Here is a 19,263-nt window from a genome sequence, read left to right as displayed (position 1 = left end):
TTCACCATATCAGCCTTTCCCCTGGTACGTTATGGATTTAACTATTGTTTTGAATTTAAAGAAGACGATTCCGGAGGAGACGAGTTACTAAGTTTGTGAAGTTGTTAAACTGCAATTAGGCGGTAAAATTTGTAAACAAAAACAGTGAATTTTTTGGTTTATCTCTACATCAATCTTTGAAATTCACGCGAATGAATGTCTCAACAACATAGAAAGTTACGATGCGCTGTGTGATGGTAAGAGAATCTGTAAAAGTGTTCGCAAGAGCCATACATTGCTTGGCTAAGATCGGATTTGAAGTTTATCTAGAACCCCACAAAACAGGTTTATCTTTGAGAACGGTGAACTCAGCTAGATCTGCTTACTCGTGTTTCATATTCCACAAAGACTTCTTTCTCTCTTTTGACGATGGCATAACGGAAAGTTCATCCGAAGATGGCGTTAAATGCAAGCTGTCGGCAAAATCTTGCCTGGCTGTTTTTAAATCTCCCAGTGTCATAGCAAGAGTCGTAGATCGTTGTACGATTAAGTTAAACGACCCTGAAGAACAACTGACCTTCATACTTCTCTGCAAACATGGCATTGTCAAGACCTACAACCTTTCATACCAGGAGTGCGAGAGTTTGCAAGCCATTTTCACGAAAGATCTTTCGCCAAACTTAATCAATGTGCAACCGCGTATTTTAAACGATGTTGTCGTCAACTTTCAGAATAACCAAGAAGAGATCTCCTTTACAGTCACTCCACAGAAAATGGTTGTTTCAAACTACATTGATGAAAATCAGGACAAAGCCAAGGTGATTAGCACACAAATGATCTTGGTGAGCGAGGAATTTGAGAAGTTTCAAATAGGAGTTGATACAGAGGTGACGTTTTGTTTGAAAGAACTCAAGGCACTCATTTTGTTTGCCGAAACTCTTGACCAAAATGTCAGCATTCATTTCGAATCGTCTGGAAAGCCAATTGTATTTAGTTTGAACGGGGATTTGACATTTGAAGCAAACTTTGTGTTTGCAACATTGATGGATGTTACTAATTCACAGCTTGAGCAGATGCATGGAGAAAGGTCTACCACAAATGATGAGCAGGGCATGAGACAAAGGCAGTCAAATTCGAATGACGATTTTGCGATGGATGGAGAAGAAGATTGGGTAAATGAAGCAATTGCTGTCGAACAGCAAATGTCCCAAATGTCAAGGAATACTGAAAATTACACCAAGCAGAAACCCACAACATCTAATGATTTTGCCGATGATTTTATGAAAGAGAAATCCTCACTCTTCTCTCGTATGGACCCTGAAAAGTCACCAGGTATTCAAGAGTTATAACATGCATCAATTCTGTTTTTACCCCTTGCAGCTGTCAAATTTTCTGTAAATTTCTATCACACAGCTCAAATCTGCCACATACTTCACGGAACTGTTGGTTTCCACAAACAACATAAAATATATTTAATGCAATCAAATGTTCACTGATATAATACTTTATAAAACAATTTTATGGACTGATTACGTCCCTTTCAAATTTAGTGTAACATAGCAATGATTATAACTAAACAATCTTTCCATGTCGATGGCTGTAGACAGACAGCCAAAAGCTTGTTTGATAAAATATTATATCAGTGAACATTATGTATAATCCTGATATTGGATCACACATTTTTTCTAAAAAATTCATTAATTTTACATCCTTTTGCCATAGAGAATTTCATCCACAGATACTTAGTATTCAAGTATTTTGCAACGCACATTGCTTTTCATGATTGGATGAACATTATTTTGTTGCCTGTCTGATTAATTCCCTTTCAAAGTTAGCGTAACAAAGCAATGATTATAACTAAACAATCTTTCCATCAGGTATTGAAGTGAGATCAGGAAAACAGAAAGAAAAGTTTAAAACAAAACAACAGAGGAGTAAAAATGAGACAGTTGTCAGTGATAATGAAGATGACCTAGCAGAGAACATTCATGGAACACCACCGAACAAGAAGTTTAAGTCCATATTTTTCAGTGCATTACACAACAATAGTATGAACAATACACAATTGAGTCAGACTGTAGTGCTTGCCGAGGACTCAGATCCTGATTCTGACTGAGAAAAAGTAAATTATTTTATATCTTTAAAAAGAAAATTGATTTCAAATCAAATGTGATATGAATTACACTTTGAACACAACTGAAATGGAATTTTTCAACTTAAAAATATGAAAGATTTTCATTCACACAAAGTCATGAACCATTATCATAAACATATACAGTTGGTATATCTTATTAATAAGTTATCTTTTTAGAGAAAATTATGATGTTATCGGTTACCCATGACTGTCAACTTGGTCATTTTGAATCTTCCATCTTAGATGTTTCATCTTTTTTAACTTTAGCCTCTTCTTTTGTGTCTTTATCCTTTTCTTTGTCCTTAATTTTATCTTCCTTTTTCCCACTTTCTTCTCGTTCTGCATCACGATTCGTCACCTTATTGTTGATGAGATTATGTAGGGCTATTAAAACACGAACAATCGAGGCTGTATACATGACAAGCATTTGATCATTGGTTTTCACTGAAGTTGCTTTCACAAACTCGACAACATTGAGATCTGGTAATAGATTGAACACATCCTGAAGTTGGTAGATGATGGAATGATTCACTGGTAGTTGACCCATAGCGACCTTTTCCAGGTAATTCCTAATGTCCTGAAGATGTTTGTTTAAGCCTTTCAAAGACATCAGTTGGCTAGTTATACGTTGTGACAATGTTCCTGCTGTAAGATTCCTTATATCTCTGAAATTTGACAAAAAATTATATAAACCTCCGCCTATACGTAAGCACCCCCTCCCCCGTATTCATAAGCCCTAGTGAATAAACCAACAACAATCATTACATTCAACTGGTTTCAAATAAACCCACTCGCATATAAGCTCACATATTTTAGTGCTGCGTAAACTCTGGTTTTTCAGCTCAGGCTCCAGCCTTTGTCTGCTCCGGCTATTTTCCAACGCGAATATCTGCTTGTGGCTGGTTAATTTTGCAAATCACTGTTTAATAGTTTTAGGTGTATTATTAGTAATATTTTTATATGCGATGTTAAATTTACGCACTTCGTGCAAGTTTTTCAATATGAGCCGATACTTATCGTTCTTTGATACAAAAATGTTTTAATCGGATACGTTTACCAAAGTCTGACAGGACTTTGCAGCATAAAGAACTGCTGCCGGAGTTCTGCGGGAGATAAACAAACTGCTCCGGAAGCAAAAATAACCGGAGCTCCGGCCTCCGGTGAACAGCACTAACGCATTTAATAATGTACATAATGTTCACAGATCACAGCACTACAATATACTCTATGCGTTAGCCCCCTGTATATAAGCACAGGGCTTATAGGCAGAGGTGTATGGTACCAGTAACTGCAATTCTGTTGGCAATAAAATATTTATAACCCAGGAATAAACCAAAAGATTTACATTTGAATGCCAATTGTGAGTATGACCTGAGTTTACGCAGGTTTTTAGAGCAGCTACAACACTTGGAAGCTCTAATAATAGTTTTGAACTTAGAAAAAAAACAACCTTGGTTTAGTCAGGAATAATTTACTTAGCCCAAACTTGAGGCTACGTATTTATTGGAGGCAAGAATTAAGAGTACTGCATGTCTTACTTTTCAACTCAATTAGCATCTTGTGTCATCATAAATAACATTATAAAGATTTCAATAAACATCAACTTATGGATATTTACTACGCTTATCAAAAAAACCTAATCTACGATTGAAAAGTTCAGTTTGTCACCTTAATAAATGCTCAACGCCAACTTCTTCAGCTTCTTCCGCTCCTATTTCACTTGGTACGTGTTCAAATGTCTTACTAGTTGGAGTCCCATCCTAAAACACAAGCAAAACAAAGTCATCTCTGAGATCATTATTGTATAAGTTGAGCATCGACAACACCGACATCATGAACTTCTTCCACGGCAATATATGCTTCAGTAGGCAAACCAAGATCTTTCGGTTTAGCATCAATGATAACTAAAATCTAAAATGTAATTTGATTAGTTTTATGTTGAAATAAATAAACAATACTCTTCTATCTAAGACCTGTCAAAGAAACCCATTTTTCAGGGGGGGATCATCACATTACATGATTAACAATTTAAACGAATTCTATTGCAAAGAACGTTTAAAATGAGTTTATAATCTCTTCGTTAGAATAGACTTATTGAACTATTTTACGAAATTTAACTTTTTTCTTTATGCAAATGACATCACAGACATGATGACCTTTTAAAATCATCAATTTTCAACATCGCTAAAGCGTTTAATAAATAAATAACACAACAGTTCAACGAATAAATGAGTGAATGGAAAGATGCAAAGTTGGATATTTTAATGCTAACTGTCAACAAAAACTAGTTTTTTCAAATGCCAACTACGCAATGTGATGTCGTAACGATGTCAATTGCATATTGAAGGAAGTTAAATATCTTCAGAAAAAAAATAACACTGTTCTTTTACAGAAGTTATAAAGTCATTTTAAATTGCCTTTATAATACAATCAAAAAACACTATAGTTAAATTTGGTGTCAGAAGCACATGTAAAATAATTGCGTAATTTTTTAAATTGCTTTTAGTCATAATGCTACATATATGCAGTTGCACCTTGGTAAACAATCTTTATACATAGTAAGTTAAGATTTTTAGGATTCCTATATTAAAGACTTGAAGAAATGTAGGAATCCTAAAAACTTTTCCATTGAGATGAAAATTGAATTTGGTCTACCCTATTTGTTTATAATTTATGAGATGAAAATGAAGAAAAGCCAATTCCTTCACATCACTAAAATCATTCACATCAAGATAGAACTTACTGAGTTGCTGCAATACTGTTGAACAACATTGTTTATTTTAATATCATTTGGGTGAAGTTTTGGACCTGTATGATACCATCCAACAATTTTCTCTCGTGCTGTGAAATACATTGAACAAACTTAACTTTTTTCCTTTCTGATATGACAGAGATGAGGTTTGAAATTCATACCATTAACTTTCTTAAACATGGTGTACATATTCTCAAGGTAGTCATGATCGAGATACCAAACATCATTGTCTTTATCGTCCTCATCAAAGGAACTGGGAAAGAACGAAGTTTTAGCAAACATTTAAAGACATGAACAACAAAAGCATGGTCATAGGCTGATTAATCAGTTATGGTCCAAATAATGGACGGATTTACATTGGGGGGGGGCAGGCCACCAAACATCAGATTTAACCCACTAAACAAATAAATTGTTCACCACTGCTGTGTTTGCTAATGCTAATTCATACTATGACAGTAATTTGTGTTACATATAATTATTGTACAATTACAATCAATACCACATAGTAATTGAAACTAATACAAGCCTGTTTGCATTGCACTAGGGTAACCCAAGCAGAAGGGTGACCCTAGCAGAAAAGTGACCCTAGCAGAAGGGTAAACCTAGCAGAAGGGTAACCCTAGCAGAAGGGTGACCTTAGCAGAAGGGTGGCCTTAGCAGAAAAGTGACCCTAGCAGAAGGGTAACCCTAGCAGAAGGGTAAACCTAGCAGAAGGGTAACCCTAGCAGAAGGGTAACCCTAGCAGAAGGGTAACCCTAGCAGAAGGGTAACCCTAGCAGAAGGGTAACCCTAGCAGAAGGGTGACCCTAACAAGCCATTCAAAATTGGCAAGAGTTTACATGAAATAGGTTAACCTATTTTTATGAGGCATATATGTATACATCCATAATTTGGTATACAGCCTCTGAAAATTGTTTCAAATTCAGTTCTATTATATTCCCATTGAGCATTTTTTCAATGAAGAATTTGCATACAAAGAAATCAAAGTCTTCATTTTTATTTCAAAAACTTCCTTTTCGATGGCACATGGGCTCTAGTTTCATTGTTTGACTCTGTAGAATGTAGAGTCTTGCAATTCATCTTGTATGTATTTATATGCTTACGTAGCAAGCAATTTATTTTCTCCTAATGTTGCTAAACATATGCAAATATATTCAGGAGATGTGATGTGAACATAGCCCACTTGGTAGAGTAACCCTTTCTCACACATTTAAAAGGCTTATGTAAAGAAAAACATAGCCCTACTGCTAGGGTGACCCTGTCAATTTGATAAGGAAACCTTAACCCCAGGTTATCCTTGAGCACATCATGTAGATGCTACTTAGAAAACATATTGAGGTTAGATAACTCGCTCTAAAGGGTAAACCTTCTGCTATGGTTATCCTACCTTCATGTAAACAGGCCCTAAAAATCCCTGCCTTAGCCCTAGGCAGTTTGAACATCTACTCTAATGTCTTTCAATCATAAATCATAACACAAATGACTGACTGGCCGACTTCATAAAGCTTCACATGAAAATATGGAAGTTTTCACAACATAGGGTACACAAACAAATTCTCATAATTTTTACCAGCAAAACTATTGGAGACATCTAGAATGCCTTTACGATTGGCACCGAGCAAGACGCCGACAACTCTGCGCTGACTTCCACCACTACTGACACGATTAAAATGGTCGACCACACTAAGAAGGACTAGCGGATGAACTACGACCTTCGAAATGTCGTCTGAAGGCATAGTGAAAAGATTAATTCACGTTGTAAATTGAAGTTGTTTGTAAACTTTCAATTTTTTACGACTTGCTGTAACATCTGAGTCTTCTGCGCATGCTCCACCTTTGTCAAACTTCCATTTGTGTATAGTTCAATTTCATCATGGCCTGTCTGTTGTCTGTTTACTATTTTTTTTTAAAAAAAGATTTCTCTTATGACCTCTATTTCATAATGCTGTAGCAACTTTCAATTTTTTTTGAAAACCCCCTATTTCGACAGGTGGACCATCTGAACAGAATCTGACCAATCTGACCAAGAATTTTCACACATTTTATTGTGTTTTAAGGAGCTGCCTAGATAATGGAAATTTATCACGCTGATCTATTATAAACACTACACTGGAGCTCTCATTATAATAAGAAAATATGTGTGGCTTTTCCTTGTTTTTTCGTAACTTACGCCTCTGTGATTGCTAAAACTCCTAAGATATGGGTAACAATGTGGATACGATGGCAGCACACGTGGAAACAGCTAAAAAAACCCGAGTATTGAATTGCTCTGGGCGAAAACTTAAAGAGGTTAGAAGCTGACAAGCTTATATAAAGTATATTGTGATGATAGACTAGTTTCCTAGACTGACTGCTGTATCGGTAGAATCATCTCCATTGCTTACTTTACTTTAATGGCTATCCCAATCCTTACATTATTCTTAATCATAAATTACCTTGATTGTTGTTGAAAGTCTTCTTGTTGAGGTATTCTTAAAGTATACAATGCCTTTTTAACGAAGAATTACATTTCTCAATGTTGGATGACGTCATTTTTACGTAGAAAGCAACTTTATGTCGTATTCCAATATGTAAGCTGACCATAAACTTTGTGCAACCAACTTGACTATGGTTTAACTGATGCATGCGTTATGTTTATACGTAAATAGGTTCCAGTGGTTGTATTGAGTCTTGCTACGACTGTGAGAACCATAGATTTGTCAAGAAACAGGCTTTCAAAAATACCTCCTGCTCTGGGAAGATTTACAGAACTCAAGCAACTCAATGTTGAGAGAAATGAAATAGGTTTGTCTATCAAAAATAAATTTATCACTCACAAGGGTATTCATCTCACTTTTTAAGAGGGTCAATGCCCCTCTGTGAAATATTTTAACATTTTAATTTTCAGGAAGCAATAAATCACTGTAAATTTGATACATGTAATTTTCTACAAATGCATGCCCACCCACCTCCCCTCTGTATCGTCCAGTCTTACAACTTTCAAATAAATAGCATTACCAAATCTTTGTAGATGTAGATTTTCCAGGTTAATGGAGTCATGAGAAGGACTGTTGGTGTTGATGTTGACTGATGTTTCAACAACCTTAGAGGTAGTCATCTTCAGAGTCAATTGACTTGACTAAGAATTTCAAAAGTTGCCATTATAACTTTATGGATGAATCTAAGGCAGAGAACTCTGAAGATGACTGCCTCTAAGGTTGCTGAAACTTCATTCACTGACAACACCAACAGTTCCTCTTGGGACACTACTAACCTCTGGACGATTTACATCTACAAACATGTAATGATACTCCCGGATTCAAACCATGCGCAGTATAACTTAATGTACTTTGAACGAAATTCTTTCTTTTTATCTTTCATTCAGATCAATTAGCGAATGAAATGTGTGGAATGAAAAAATTGGAGAGCTTGCAATTAGGTTTCAACAGGATTCGAGAGATCCCTAAATCATTTTCACAATTGAAGAATTTAAAGTCCGTTTACTTGCAAAGCAACGACTTTCGGTCATTTCCAATGTGTTTATGTGAACTAAAACAACTTGATGTTGTCGATTTGTCGGAAAATAAAATCCGGGAACTGCCGCAAGACATTGAGAAGTTACAGTGTATTGAATTGAATATGAACGCTAACCAATTGAGCAGTTTGCCTGTTTCGTTGAGTTCGTGTCCAAGACTGAAGGTCCTACGGGTTGAAGAAAACCTATTGGAGTTATCTTCGATAACGAGTGATTTTCTTAAGTCTTCCCAAATATGTGTTTTGGCCGTCGATGGCAATTTGTTTCGAACGAAAGAATTGAACGACAAAGATGGGTATGATGAGGTAGGATAGTCGTTGACGAACAAAAAGTTTGAGTCGCAAATTAAACAAGTTTTTCTGTTTTCAGTACATGGAAAGGTTTACAGCGAATAAGAAAAAGTTCTTCTGACGTTGTTATGGAAACTGTCTGTTGTGAAGAAAAATGCAAAACAACGACGTCAGATGGAACGAATGAAGAATGCGTATAGTTAGATAAATAAATATACTTTTGAAATACGTGGGTATACACAGTTTTATGTTTCGTAAATCTGTTTCGCAGATTCTTGCCTTAAAGTGTTTAAGATACCAAATTTTACCATAGTTCCATTTGATTTCTTTGTAAAGGCAATTTAAAATGACTTGATAACTTGTTTAATAGAATTATGTTGTTTTATTTCGTTTTGGAGCTATGTAAACTTTCTTCAATATACAAATGACATCGTTATGACATCGCATTGCATAGTAAGCATTAGGAAAAACTAGTTTTGCCTTCAATCGTATCTTTACAAATATCCATCTATACATTTATTCGTTTGTAAATGTAGATCGTCCAGGTTGGTATAGTCCTGGGAAGGACTGTTTTTGTTGTTGTTGACAAAAAATAGCGATGTTGAAAATTAGCGATCTTTAAAAGGTCATTATGATCTGTGCTGTCATAACGATGTCATTTTCATATAAAAGGGATAAAATTTCGTATCACAAACACGTTAAATTTCTGATGGGGAATGATTATATGGGGGATTTGGGCAAGCGCCTGCGATGTCTGCAGAGTATGAGATCGAAAATGACGTAATCTCCAGGAAGAAGTTACATTGAGGCCCCGTTTACACTATACCGAATTGCTATCGTAGCAGGTTGATTATTCTTTGTATTAAAAGGCAGTGAAATTGTTCAACGTCAGAAGCACAATCAAATAGACTAAATCTATCAGCTTAATAAGCTTTTACTCCGTACAGTTACCACTTTAAAGCAAATGAAGATGTCGTGATGAGCGAATCCGGTATAGTGTAAAGGCAGCCTGAATGAAAATGGACAAGGATAAGTATTGCACGAAGTCCTTTTGTCGAGATGGCAACGAACTATTTAGCCTATGTAAATAGACTCAAAGACAGGCACTGGAAACAGCATTTATGAACAGAAACGTTTCGCGTATAACATTATTTTAAAATTGTTACTCCCTCTTGAGAGAGTAACAATTTGTGTGATGTAGGGTTGTACGATGATAATTTTAACAATTTTCATGATTCAGCTGTAATTTATCCTTAGTTAAAGACCTTTTAACGCAATAATATGTACAAATTGCGTCAACTTTACATTAGGGGCTACAAGCATTGAATTCATTTCGATTGCGTTTACAGCTTGTTTCGTATCAATTATTTCTAAAATTTCTGAACGTCGGCCCAGTTCAAAGATGATCAGTGTTTTTTGAAATAATGCGCTCATCTTTGAAAACATGCGACACTTAGAATTTGCGTGATTTAGCAATAATTGATCATAAAAGCACTTGAATACTAGAATACATACGTATATTTCAGCTACTGCACATTGCAAACGCCTAACATTTAGAGTGCCTATATCACTCTCAGAGTGATTACCTCTTTAGATAGAGTTGACCATTTTAAGAAAACTTTCAGTATGTTTTATAAGACGAAAATTTGATCTTCCTTCACTTTTTGGGTGTCAAAGTTGGCTTTTTTCGTGTTTGACTGCGAGATGTTGTGACTGGGTCTATTTCACCGGACGTGACGTAGATTGGTGAACACGCTGATTTAAACGCTGTAAAATTATAGTGTGATTAAATAATTAAGTGGGCAATACAACAAGAGTTTAACAAAAATAAATACCTCGACTTTGGTACAAATATCACTATAAAAAACAGCGTTATAAAGCAGTTTCGTCCGGTGAACTAGACGGCTAGACCCAGTCACAGCGCCTCACGGCCAAGAAATCCAACTTTGAGAACAAAAAGTCAAGGAAGATCTAATTTTCGTCTTTTAAAATATATTGCAAATGTTCTTAAAATGGTCAACTCTATCTGAATGCATTTTTTCCCTGAGGGTGATATAGGTGCTTTAAGTTTTCTTAATTGGAGATCAATTAGGCCAAGTTCAAACGTCTATTCGAAATAGCTACTTTTGCAGACCAAAAAAGAGCAAAAGCGAATGGTTTGAGTATCGTAATATCCGAAAAAAAGTGCCAAACTTACAATAAGGTTTAACGTTTTGTTTTGTACGTATTATTCCAAAACAAATATCATACGAATGATGGCGTCCGGAATATTATTCAAAAATTCACATACCGTCAATTCCATCAACAGCAATTATTTATAATAAATTCATTCTTACGTTGTGAGGCATCAGTTTGAAGCTTTATCAGAATATGGAAATATAAGACTTTCCGATAATTTTCAGGATTTTGATATTTTGGACACTTTTATAACAAAATTACGATATTTATCCATCATATGAGAAAAGCTGACGTGGGCGTGCATTTCAGGAATGAAGGAACTTCTTATACGAAAATATTTAAAAAGTGGCTATGTTCACAAAGATGCACTACACCTCTTTGTTCACTCAAAAGTTCAATAATTTATCAAAAGCACAAAATCATTAAAAACTGATACCAGTTGAGTGTAGCAGGTTTTAATTGCAAACAATTGTGGAAGGCCAACAATAACGTTTGCACTATGAAGTGTATATTGATTAATTTCTTCTAGCATTCATAAATATCATGAATTTTTAAGTTGCGATGGCATTGCGAAAATTAAAACAAATTTTGCTGATCTTTGTGGCTGTTTGGTTGGCAGCGTTGGTTTATTATTTTGTTGTAACACACCGCAGCAAATCCATCGGTTTTGAGACAATACGATTAGAGAGAGCGAAGCGGGTCCTGGATAAATCAAAGATGACGATATCTGCATTACAACACGAAGTGAAATCCTTACGGGCGAAAATTGTAAATTACAAGAGAAAATATAAAAAGTATATCCACAGATTAGTAAGTCGCTTCCTAATTCGCAAGACACTAGGTCGGTCGGAGACAACAGCCGTAAAGACAATAAATTAAAGCACTTAGATAAAACGACAATTGAAACAAACGACGCAAATAAAAAACAACAATTATCAAATATCAAATATGCACAAAAGTCAAATGATTTACAGCTTGAAATTACTCGACGACGAGCGATGAAGGAGTATCGCGAGATGTGGTATTATCTTAGCGCGGAAGTAACGAAAATCAATAAGCTCTTGGGTAGAAATATGAAACAAAGACTAACAGCGATGTTGGATAAATTTGCCGATATTCATCGAGCCCTTGGAAACAACTTAGACTTTATAAACAACCACAAAACTTTGGACATTTGGCGTAGAAATGAACAGACTCGAATGAGCAAAATTGTTCAGAACCGCTTAAGGCTTTTGCAAAATCCATCTGATTGCGAAAATGCAGACAAGCTAATTTGCAATCTAAACAAAGAATGCGGTTACGGCTGCCAGATTCATCATTTATTATACTGCTTCATTACAGCTTACGGCGCAAAACGTACTTTAATTGTCAAATCAAATGGCTGGCGATATTCGCCAAGAGGATGGGAGAGAGTTTTTCTACCCGTAAGCGATACTTGCACAGAAGCTAAAGGACCAATCTCGACTTGGTCAATGTATTCTGAAGAAAAGAATGTGTACCTTCCTATTATAGACTCCATCGATCATAATCTGAAACATTTACCTATGGCTGTTCCTAGTGATTTAGCGAAGAGCATTCAAGCGTTCCATGGCTTTCCCTTCGTCTGGTGGGTTGGGCAGTTTGCAAAATACCTTTTTCGATACCAACCAGCTGTGAAGAAGGCTATTGAAAATAAGAAAGCCATGCTAGGGTTTGCAAAGCCCATTGTAGGGTATGTATTAGGCTTTGAACAAATAATAGAGCTACAGGAGATTTCTTCTTAACGTTTTTAAAAATCTTTGCCGGATCACTTTGATTCCTGCTATCGGCAATGCAATCAAAAAAGCACGATTGACAAATAACAATACAGAATGGTAATGTATTTTTGTGTTACCCTTTTGTGTTTAATCGGTGCACGATTATTGTGAAACAGATTGCATGGTAAGGAGTCCTTCAATTAAAAAAGAACCAGGACTTACATCTCCTTAATGTAAGATTGCTTACACATATAAAGCACTACAAAGAGGCCTAGCTATACTTATCCGCGACCTGCATGCTTATGTGAAGTTGTATAAAGTTAGTAGAGTCTCTCGTAAGAGACATCACATGATCACATTTCATGTCAGTTGAACACTTTTTCTCATCTCTGAATTTCTTATCAGACTTAGTTAGAACTTCAAACTACCGTCATGTTTTCTCTAGTTAATGAAATGATCATTTCCTCATTTCAGGCGCCAGCGTAAAAATTGAATTGATTCACAGTCGTAAATTGATGCGCAAAATTGGCGAGACTCGAGATATAAACATCATGAAAATGCATGATTTCCTGTGAAAAAACAACTGTTTCACACTTAATGATACTTGAGCGGGAGGGTACACACAAATTCACTTATGCCTAACTGCAAAAACAATAGATTTTTAAAGAAATGAACAATGTAATGTGTCCTGAAATTTACATAGTAGGACAAAAACTTGACAGCTGGTTTGCTATCATGTTCGTCAAACTTTTACTGAAAATAATATTCTACAGAGTATATCTTTGTCAAACTTTGAAAGAAGAGGCCTTTCCACAGATCTCCTCGTCAGTTTTTTTCTGTCCGTCCAACTTTTTTTCAATAGGATTCACGTTCGTCGCTCCGACAAGATAAATAACGAAGCTGCTTTTCATTCGCTGGAGGAATACATGTATTGGGTCGATTTGTACTTTAAGAAAATTTCTTTAAAAGAAACTTTGAAAAAGAAAAACGTTTACCTTGCGACTGACGATCACACAGTTTTGGCTGAAGCAATGACAAAGTAAGTTGATGTGAAGATTTCTTGCGTTGTTATTTTCAGAGAGTTGAAACGACTTCGTCGAACATTTGATTGATCCTTTTCTGCAGGCAGGGGCTTAAGTAAGAGAGTTATTTTCAACCTAAAATTGTCTTGCATGAGATTTAAAGTGTTTATGACACGAAATTTTATCACAAATTTATTTGATTGTATTGCAAACAACATATACAGCTAAATTGCTGTTAAACCAAGTTTTTCAGGAGAATTGACTTATTTCACTTCTTTCTTGAGGTATTTAACTTATTTAGTATGCAAAGAACATGGTTATTAAATCACAGAGAATAATAACATTTTTAAGCGCATCAAATTTCCTCATCATTTCTTTACGGACGAATACAACAGTTTAATCAATAAATGTGTAGATAAATATTAGTAAAGGTTCCAATGATAGATGTGTTAGTACTGTTGACAAAAACTACAACTTCCCGATGCTTTTTTTCTCAATTATTATTCAACGAGATTTCATCACGTGATCACGAGGTCATTTGCACGTTGAAGAAAACTTACATTTCTACGAAAAGAAATAAAATATTGCAATTCCATTGAAGAAGTTATGAAGTCATTTTTAATTGCCTTCACAATGCAAACAAAAAACACTATTGCAAAGTTTGGTGTCAAAAACACTTTATAATCAAAATCTGGTAGAGTCAAGACAACTGTAGATGGGGTTAAAATAACCCTTGAATAAAAGATAGTTTATCGCTAAAAAGAAGTTGAAATTATTAGAGATATAACACCCACAAATATCGGATTGACTTGAGCATTATTTTAACTGCAAGTTTGGAGTCAATGGCAGATCAAGCGCTAGTTAAATTATACTTTGCTCAAAAATCTTCCTTAGCAATTTATAATCCTCTTTCTCCGTTTGCAGATTTCCCAAGTACAATTTTGTTAGTGATAACGACATCTCCAAATCCGCTCGACTGCAACAACGATACACCGATACATCGCTCCATGGTATCATATTTGATATTCAAATGCTTTCGGAATGCGATTATATTGTCTGCACGTTTTCCTCCCAGGTATAAAATCTTTAGTTGTTGAACTTTTTGTTTTCTTCAGATAAAGACATCATTGTTTACCTGATTAAGTTTGTCAGAAACATGGTATAGTTTACAATAGATTTGCAAAAGATGGCTGATGTACTCAAGCCGGTCAGATGATTGGTTGAAACAAAAAACGCGTTTTGAAGATTTTCAATAGGATTTCCAAATGAAAAAAGCCAGTTGTAGATTCGTCTAGCGGCGGAGTGGGGGTGTGTGTGTGGGGGGGTGGGGGTGGTGGAGCTCTCTATACTGAGCATATGTTATGTTGGGCAAATTGTAATCGGGAAATTTTTGTTTAAATTCTCAATTTCGTTCCTTCGTGACGTGACACTTCGTTCCTTCGCTCAATTTCGTTCCTTCGTGACGTGACACGATTGTTTGCTATTAAAAATATTTTAGGAACGTGACGATGATAATCAACGACGTACAATTGATTTCCATTTCGTTCATCATGATAGCCAATGTTGACTTGCTCATTTTTAAGAGGACGATTTTCCTCCACAATGTTTATTTGGTCGTTTAAAACTTGTCCAAAAATTGTCATCAGTTTCTTGTTGCAGAAAAAAAATAGCTGAACTATAGCATGGTGTAAAACGACAAAAAAAACAAACAACTATAGTTCATCACAACATTCAATTTGTTGGAAAACACACAAGACAAAACACACGAAAAGTCAACACGAGTCAGCATTACAAAAAATTGTCATTTTTAACATTTCGTAAGAGTTGTCCTTCAACAAAGGAGTCGACTTGTGAAAATGTCGTCATTTCATGGGAATCTTCATTTCAAAACGTCTTTATTTCAAGGGGTCGTCATTCCATATTTTTACACTTCGTGAATTTTTCAAGTACAGAATAAGTAAAATAATTTTATTGCACACTGTTGACACGATTGTTTGCTATTAAAAATATTTTAGGTTTGCAGATTAGCTTACGAGATGATGCAGGCAAAATCTCCAACGGACGCCTCGGATAGTGCACAATCACTCGATGACGTTTATTACTTCGGTGGTCAATCGGTGAACGACGTACAAGCAGTCTACAATTACACCGCTACGAATTCTAATGAAATTAGCATGACGCGCGGCGATCGTTTGAAAATTGCCGGCAACCATTGGGATGGCTACTCCATAGCGACATCAAGACGGAACAAGAAGAAAGGGATGTTTCCATCATATTTAGTCGAAAATCATCTTCATATTGTTAAATTTCCTAATTACACCGAGTTTGATGAGAAAATCAGGTAGTGATTTTCTTCTGACATCCATTTGCAGTCCATCCATTTATGAACCAGTTAGAAAGCCGATTGAAAACCATTTGTTGGATGACGTCCTCTATAAACAACCTCAATAAGAACAACCAAAGATATTTGAAACAGTCGTGACAGGCAAACCACCATGCTCAATTTTTTTCGGTTTGGGTCATTAGAGTTTGTCAGCGTGTTTTTTACTGGTTTATTTATGAGGATGATTATAGTATGGGGTGCATGAATAAAACTGCAACCTTATATTTTGCACAGTAACTCAATTTCATTGTCTGTATGTAGCTTTTTATACTCTAGGAATTTTAAAGAACATTCTAATTCCGTAAATTGAGTGAATTACAATAACCTGGGCGGGCAATTAATTTGATTACGAATGGGTGGACTAAGCACATAAAAACGAGTACTTGTTGTGCCGAATTACTGTAGTGAAACGTACACATAGATTTTTCGTTGACTAAATGACAAAACTCAATTTACCGGACATACGAATTGCAGCTATTGCACATTACAAATTCCAACGTTATTTGTGAACTCATGTATATATATATATATAGATGCCGAAATGCTTTTGAAACTGCTTTTTAACACTTCGGCAAGAGACAGGAATGATACATAATATTTTCTTCCATGTAAACGATTATGCAATCATTAAGCTTCGTTGATGATTTCACAGATTATAAATTTCACAGTCCAGCCCTTCCATTATCAAGTTAAAATCAACATGAACGTATTTATACTGCAAGAGGTAATCGTAAATCTGCTGCAACTTTGCGGCAAATCAACGACGCCCCAAAAATGCTTCAATTCGTTGAAATTAACAATTAAATTAAGAACGCCAGATAACACTTGCAAGTCTGAGTTCTAGATGATAGCGTTTGCAAGATATGGAATGCTTAACGAACCAGAATATTCCACGCTATCTGAATCGTTGATTTTTCGAATGAAATCAATCAGTTGTAAATCAACAAAATTTGCAATTTTGGCGAAATCCGGGGAACAATAGAACGGCCACAGCTGTCGAAATCTTATCAAATGAGAAATCAAGACGGAGAACGTTCAGAGCGCGACCCAATACTTCATGCATGAGAGGTCAAAATCGTCACGATTACACAACGCGCAACGTAACGGGAAGCGGTGGCAAATTTCATGCATAGAAAACGCCGTTTCATGTGGAGTTTGCATATTGTTGAAAACATCCGACGAGCAGTGGGGTAGTTTGACCTTTTGACAAGGGTGGAAGGGAATGGGTGAAGATATACCGATTAACACGTGATCGTCGTGAAACGTAAATGCACACAACACACATATAGTAGTTTGATAATTACATACGACGCAGTATCTGTAGACAAATACTCAAATATTTCCCGACGGTCATTGTAAATGTCTGAGAGGTAATGCCAACCCTCCCCCCCTGACCACTCCTCTGATTTGTTGCCCATCTTGAAAAACTTTGTTGTAGGCCAATGACAACAAATTATCGCTTGATTTGAACATTACTCATGGACGAAGATCACACTTAACACTCACGTGCAAGAGGGGCCTCTTTTGTTTTTACTATCGGGAAAAGATTTTTCACTCTTAAGATAAATAAAAATTGCTGTTATAGACATAGCTGTTGACACGGTAAAATATTTCAATTAAGATTAAATGATACGAAGGAAATAAGAAAGCTCGAGCATAAGCTGACGAAGGCCATTCCATTGTGCGACCGCGCGACCTTTTAAGAAGACAACTAACAACAGCACAAGTTCTTTGCTGTAAAAGACACTAAGACATACATGCAAAAGTCGTTTCTCGCTGAAGGTAAAATTAGACTTTATACGTATTTTGCAAATTTCACAGAATTTTGAGATACGTCGTCAGAGCATGTCTGCACATATACATAGAACATGATTGTTAAAAATGATCGGCCGCTTGTTATGTAACGCTTAATGGACTTTTGCCCCGATTTTCGCCATTTCTGCATTAAATAGGAACGCCTGTGACGCATTACATCAGTTCATTCATTTAAAGAATGAAGAAATATTGGCAAAAATTAGCATTAAAAACTGAAATTAGCGTCAAAAAGTAGAACGATTCTAGTTTGTCGAGTTCAACACACGGGAAAATAAATCAATCTAATCTCACGGCCCAGCGGCATTCGTGGTGAATTTTTTTTTAATTCATCAGCAAATAAATGAGAGACACATGAATTCGTTCACGGTCGTGCTGAGAATGTAAACAATCCAGATGATTCCAACGCAGTCCGAGTTCTATTTGCAACTTAACAGAAACATGAAATTATTGCATGATTTCCATCGGTGTTGTTGTCGTAAATATCGTTGAGATAGAATCTAAATTGAGTGTTCATGAGACTTTAATGAAGTTGTCACGTTAACAATCATTTGTCGGGAGGTATGCTCGAGAATTTTTTATCTGCTCCTCTCCTCTTAGCAAATTGATAAATTGAATTTGTATTAAACAAATTAATTAAAAATAGCTTAACATCGGGTCTTATTATTTCAAACGAAAGGAGCAACTGCGGGTGCCTTAAAATCTAGAAAATGACAAAATTTCATTTATACAACGTTAATACCGACAGTTGTAATTCTCTGTTGGAAATTCTTAATCTAGTGACTAAAACAGCAGCATACTTTGTATTTTATTAATGCACAATAGTATTTTTCATAGAGCATTATTGTTACGGGGCTTTGTTACATAACTTATTAATCGCCCGTGTTGAGATTGACATATCCCAAAATCACAGGCTTTTTTGAAACCCATGTGCATCTTTCATGTTGGGACAACTCAACAAAAACGCATATATTCGCTGCATGTGTAAATAGATCGGAAGAAGAAACGTCGACGTGAATGCAAGAAGTGTACTTTAAGAAGTAACTTAAACGTAAAGTTTTGCAAACAAGACAGCATTTGTCACAAGGCCCTTGGAGATCTGCATTGATTCGACTCGTAGAATATCGGTAAGAACAGCCAGAACGCAGGAATTTAAATATGTTAAAGTTATTAAGTAGGGCAAGCAATGATAACGATTGTAAAAACTGATAAAGGAAAAACAACAGGTGTTTTGACGAAGGAGATATTCTTATAGGCGTAAGAAATTAAACGCGCTGTAAGTAAAGTAAAAAAGATTTATGGCTAAAGACTTCGCTATTCCATTTTTTCTTAAAAAGATAAGGAAGTGTGGGAATGAATGAAGAAAGAACGCCACATGATAAAACTATAAATGACAAAATATTGGGGAATAGAAGAAAATGAGATAAGCATAATAAATAAGAAATGATATATAAAACTATAAA

The 19,263-nt window shown here is 35.7% G+C and overlaps 4 protein-coding genes across 5 annotated transcripts; 3 read left to right on the top strand and 1 right to left on the bottom strand.

Moving 5' to 3' along the window:
• Positions 1 to 36: 36 nt before the first annotated feature.
• On the top strand, positions 37 to 2,181 carry LOC124452382 (cell cycle checkpoint control protein RAD9A-like). The gene is made up of 2 exons (XM_047002906.1): positions 37 to 1,311; positions 1,857 to 2,181. Exons 1-2 carry the CDS (start codon positions 222 to 224, stop codon positions 2,093 to 2,095), a joined length of 1,329 nt encoding a protein of 442 aa, XP_046858862.1. The 5' UTR covers positions 37 to 221; the 3' UTR covers positions 2,096 to 2,181.
• On the bottom strand, positions 2,110 to 6,692 carry LOC124452388 (26S proteasome non-ATPase regulatory subunit 7-like). Its single transcript, XM_047002916.1, has 6 exons — positions 6,411 to 6,692; positions 5,027 to 5,118; positions 4,857 to 4,954; positions 3,944 to 4,024; positions 3,782 to 3,873; positions 2,110 to 2,778 (listed from the first exon to the last, which is right to left on the bottom strand). Exons 1-6 carry the CDS (start codon positions 6,599 to 6,601, stop codon positions 2,334 to 2,336), a joined length of 999 nt encoding a protein of 332 aa, XP_046858872.1. The 5' UTR covers positions 6,602 to 6,692; the 3' UTR covers positions 2,110 to 2,333.
• Positions 6,693 to 6,751: 59 nt separating this feature from the next.
• LOC124452386 (leucine-rich repeat-containing protein 57-like) lies at positions 6,752 to 9,973 on the top strand. 2 transcript variants are annotated; one of them, XM_047002912.1, is made up of 4 exons: positions 6,752 to 7,154; positions 7,514 to 7,649; positions 8,230 to 8,684; positions 8,749 to 9,973. In XM_047002912.1, exons 1-4 carry the CDS (start codon positions 7,065 to 7,067, stop codon positions 8,788 to 8,790), a joined length of 723 nt encoding a protein of 240 aa, XP_046858868.1. In that variant the 5' UTR covers positions 6,752 to 7,064; the 3' UTR covers positions 8,791 to 9,973. The 2 variants fall into 2 exon arrangements, with proteins under 2 accessions (XP_046858868.1, XP_046858869.1); XM_047002913.1 differs by lacking the exon at positions 6,752 to 7,154 and adding an exon at positions 7,320 to 7,435.
• Positions 9,974 to 11,109: 1,136 nt separating this feature from the next.
• Positions 11,110 to 16,660, top strand: LOC124452381 (alpha-(1,6)-fucosyltransferase-like). Its single transcript, XM_047002905.1, has 4 exons — positions 11,110 to 12,558; positions 13,446 to 13,622; positions 14,530 to 14,680; positions 15,621 to 16,660. The coding sequence occupies exons 1-4, from the start codon at positions 11,846 to 11,848 to the stop codon at positions 15,948 to 15,950; spliced, it is 1,371 nt and encodes a 456-aa protein (XP_046858861.1). The 5' UTR covers positions 11,110 to 11,845; the 3' UTR covers positions 15,951 to 16,660.
• Positions 16,661 to 19,263: the final 2,603 nt, after the last annotated feature.

The sequence above is a fragment of the Xenia sp. Carnegie-2017 genome, unplaced genomic scaffold (genome assembly GCF_021976095.1).
Source record: "Xenia sp. Carnegie-2017 unplaced genomic scaffold, XeniaSp_v1 HiC_scaffold_25, whole genome shotgun sequence".
NCBI classification, from domain to species: Eukaryota; Metazoa; Cnidaria; class Anthozoa; order Malacalcyonacea; family Xeniidae; genus Xenia; species Xenia sp. Carnegie-2017.
The sequence above is the reverse complement of the archived record's forward strand: the minus strand, read 5'-3'. Positions and strand labels throughout refer to the sequence as shown.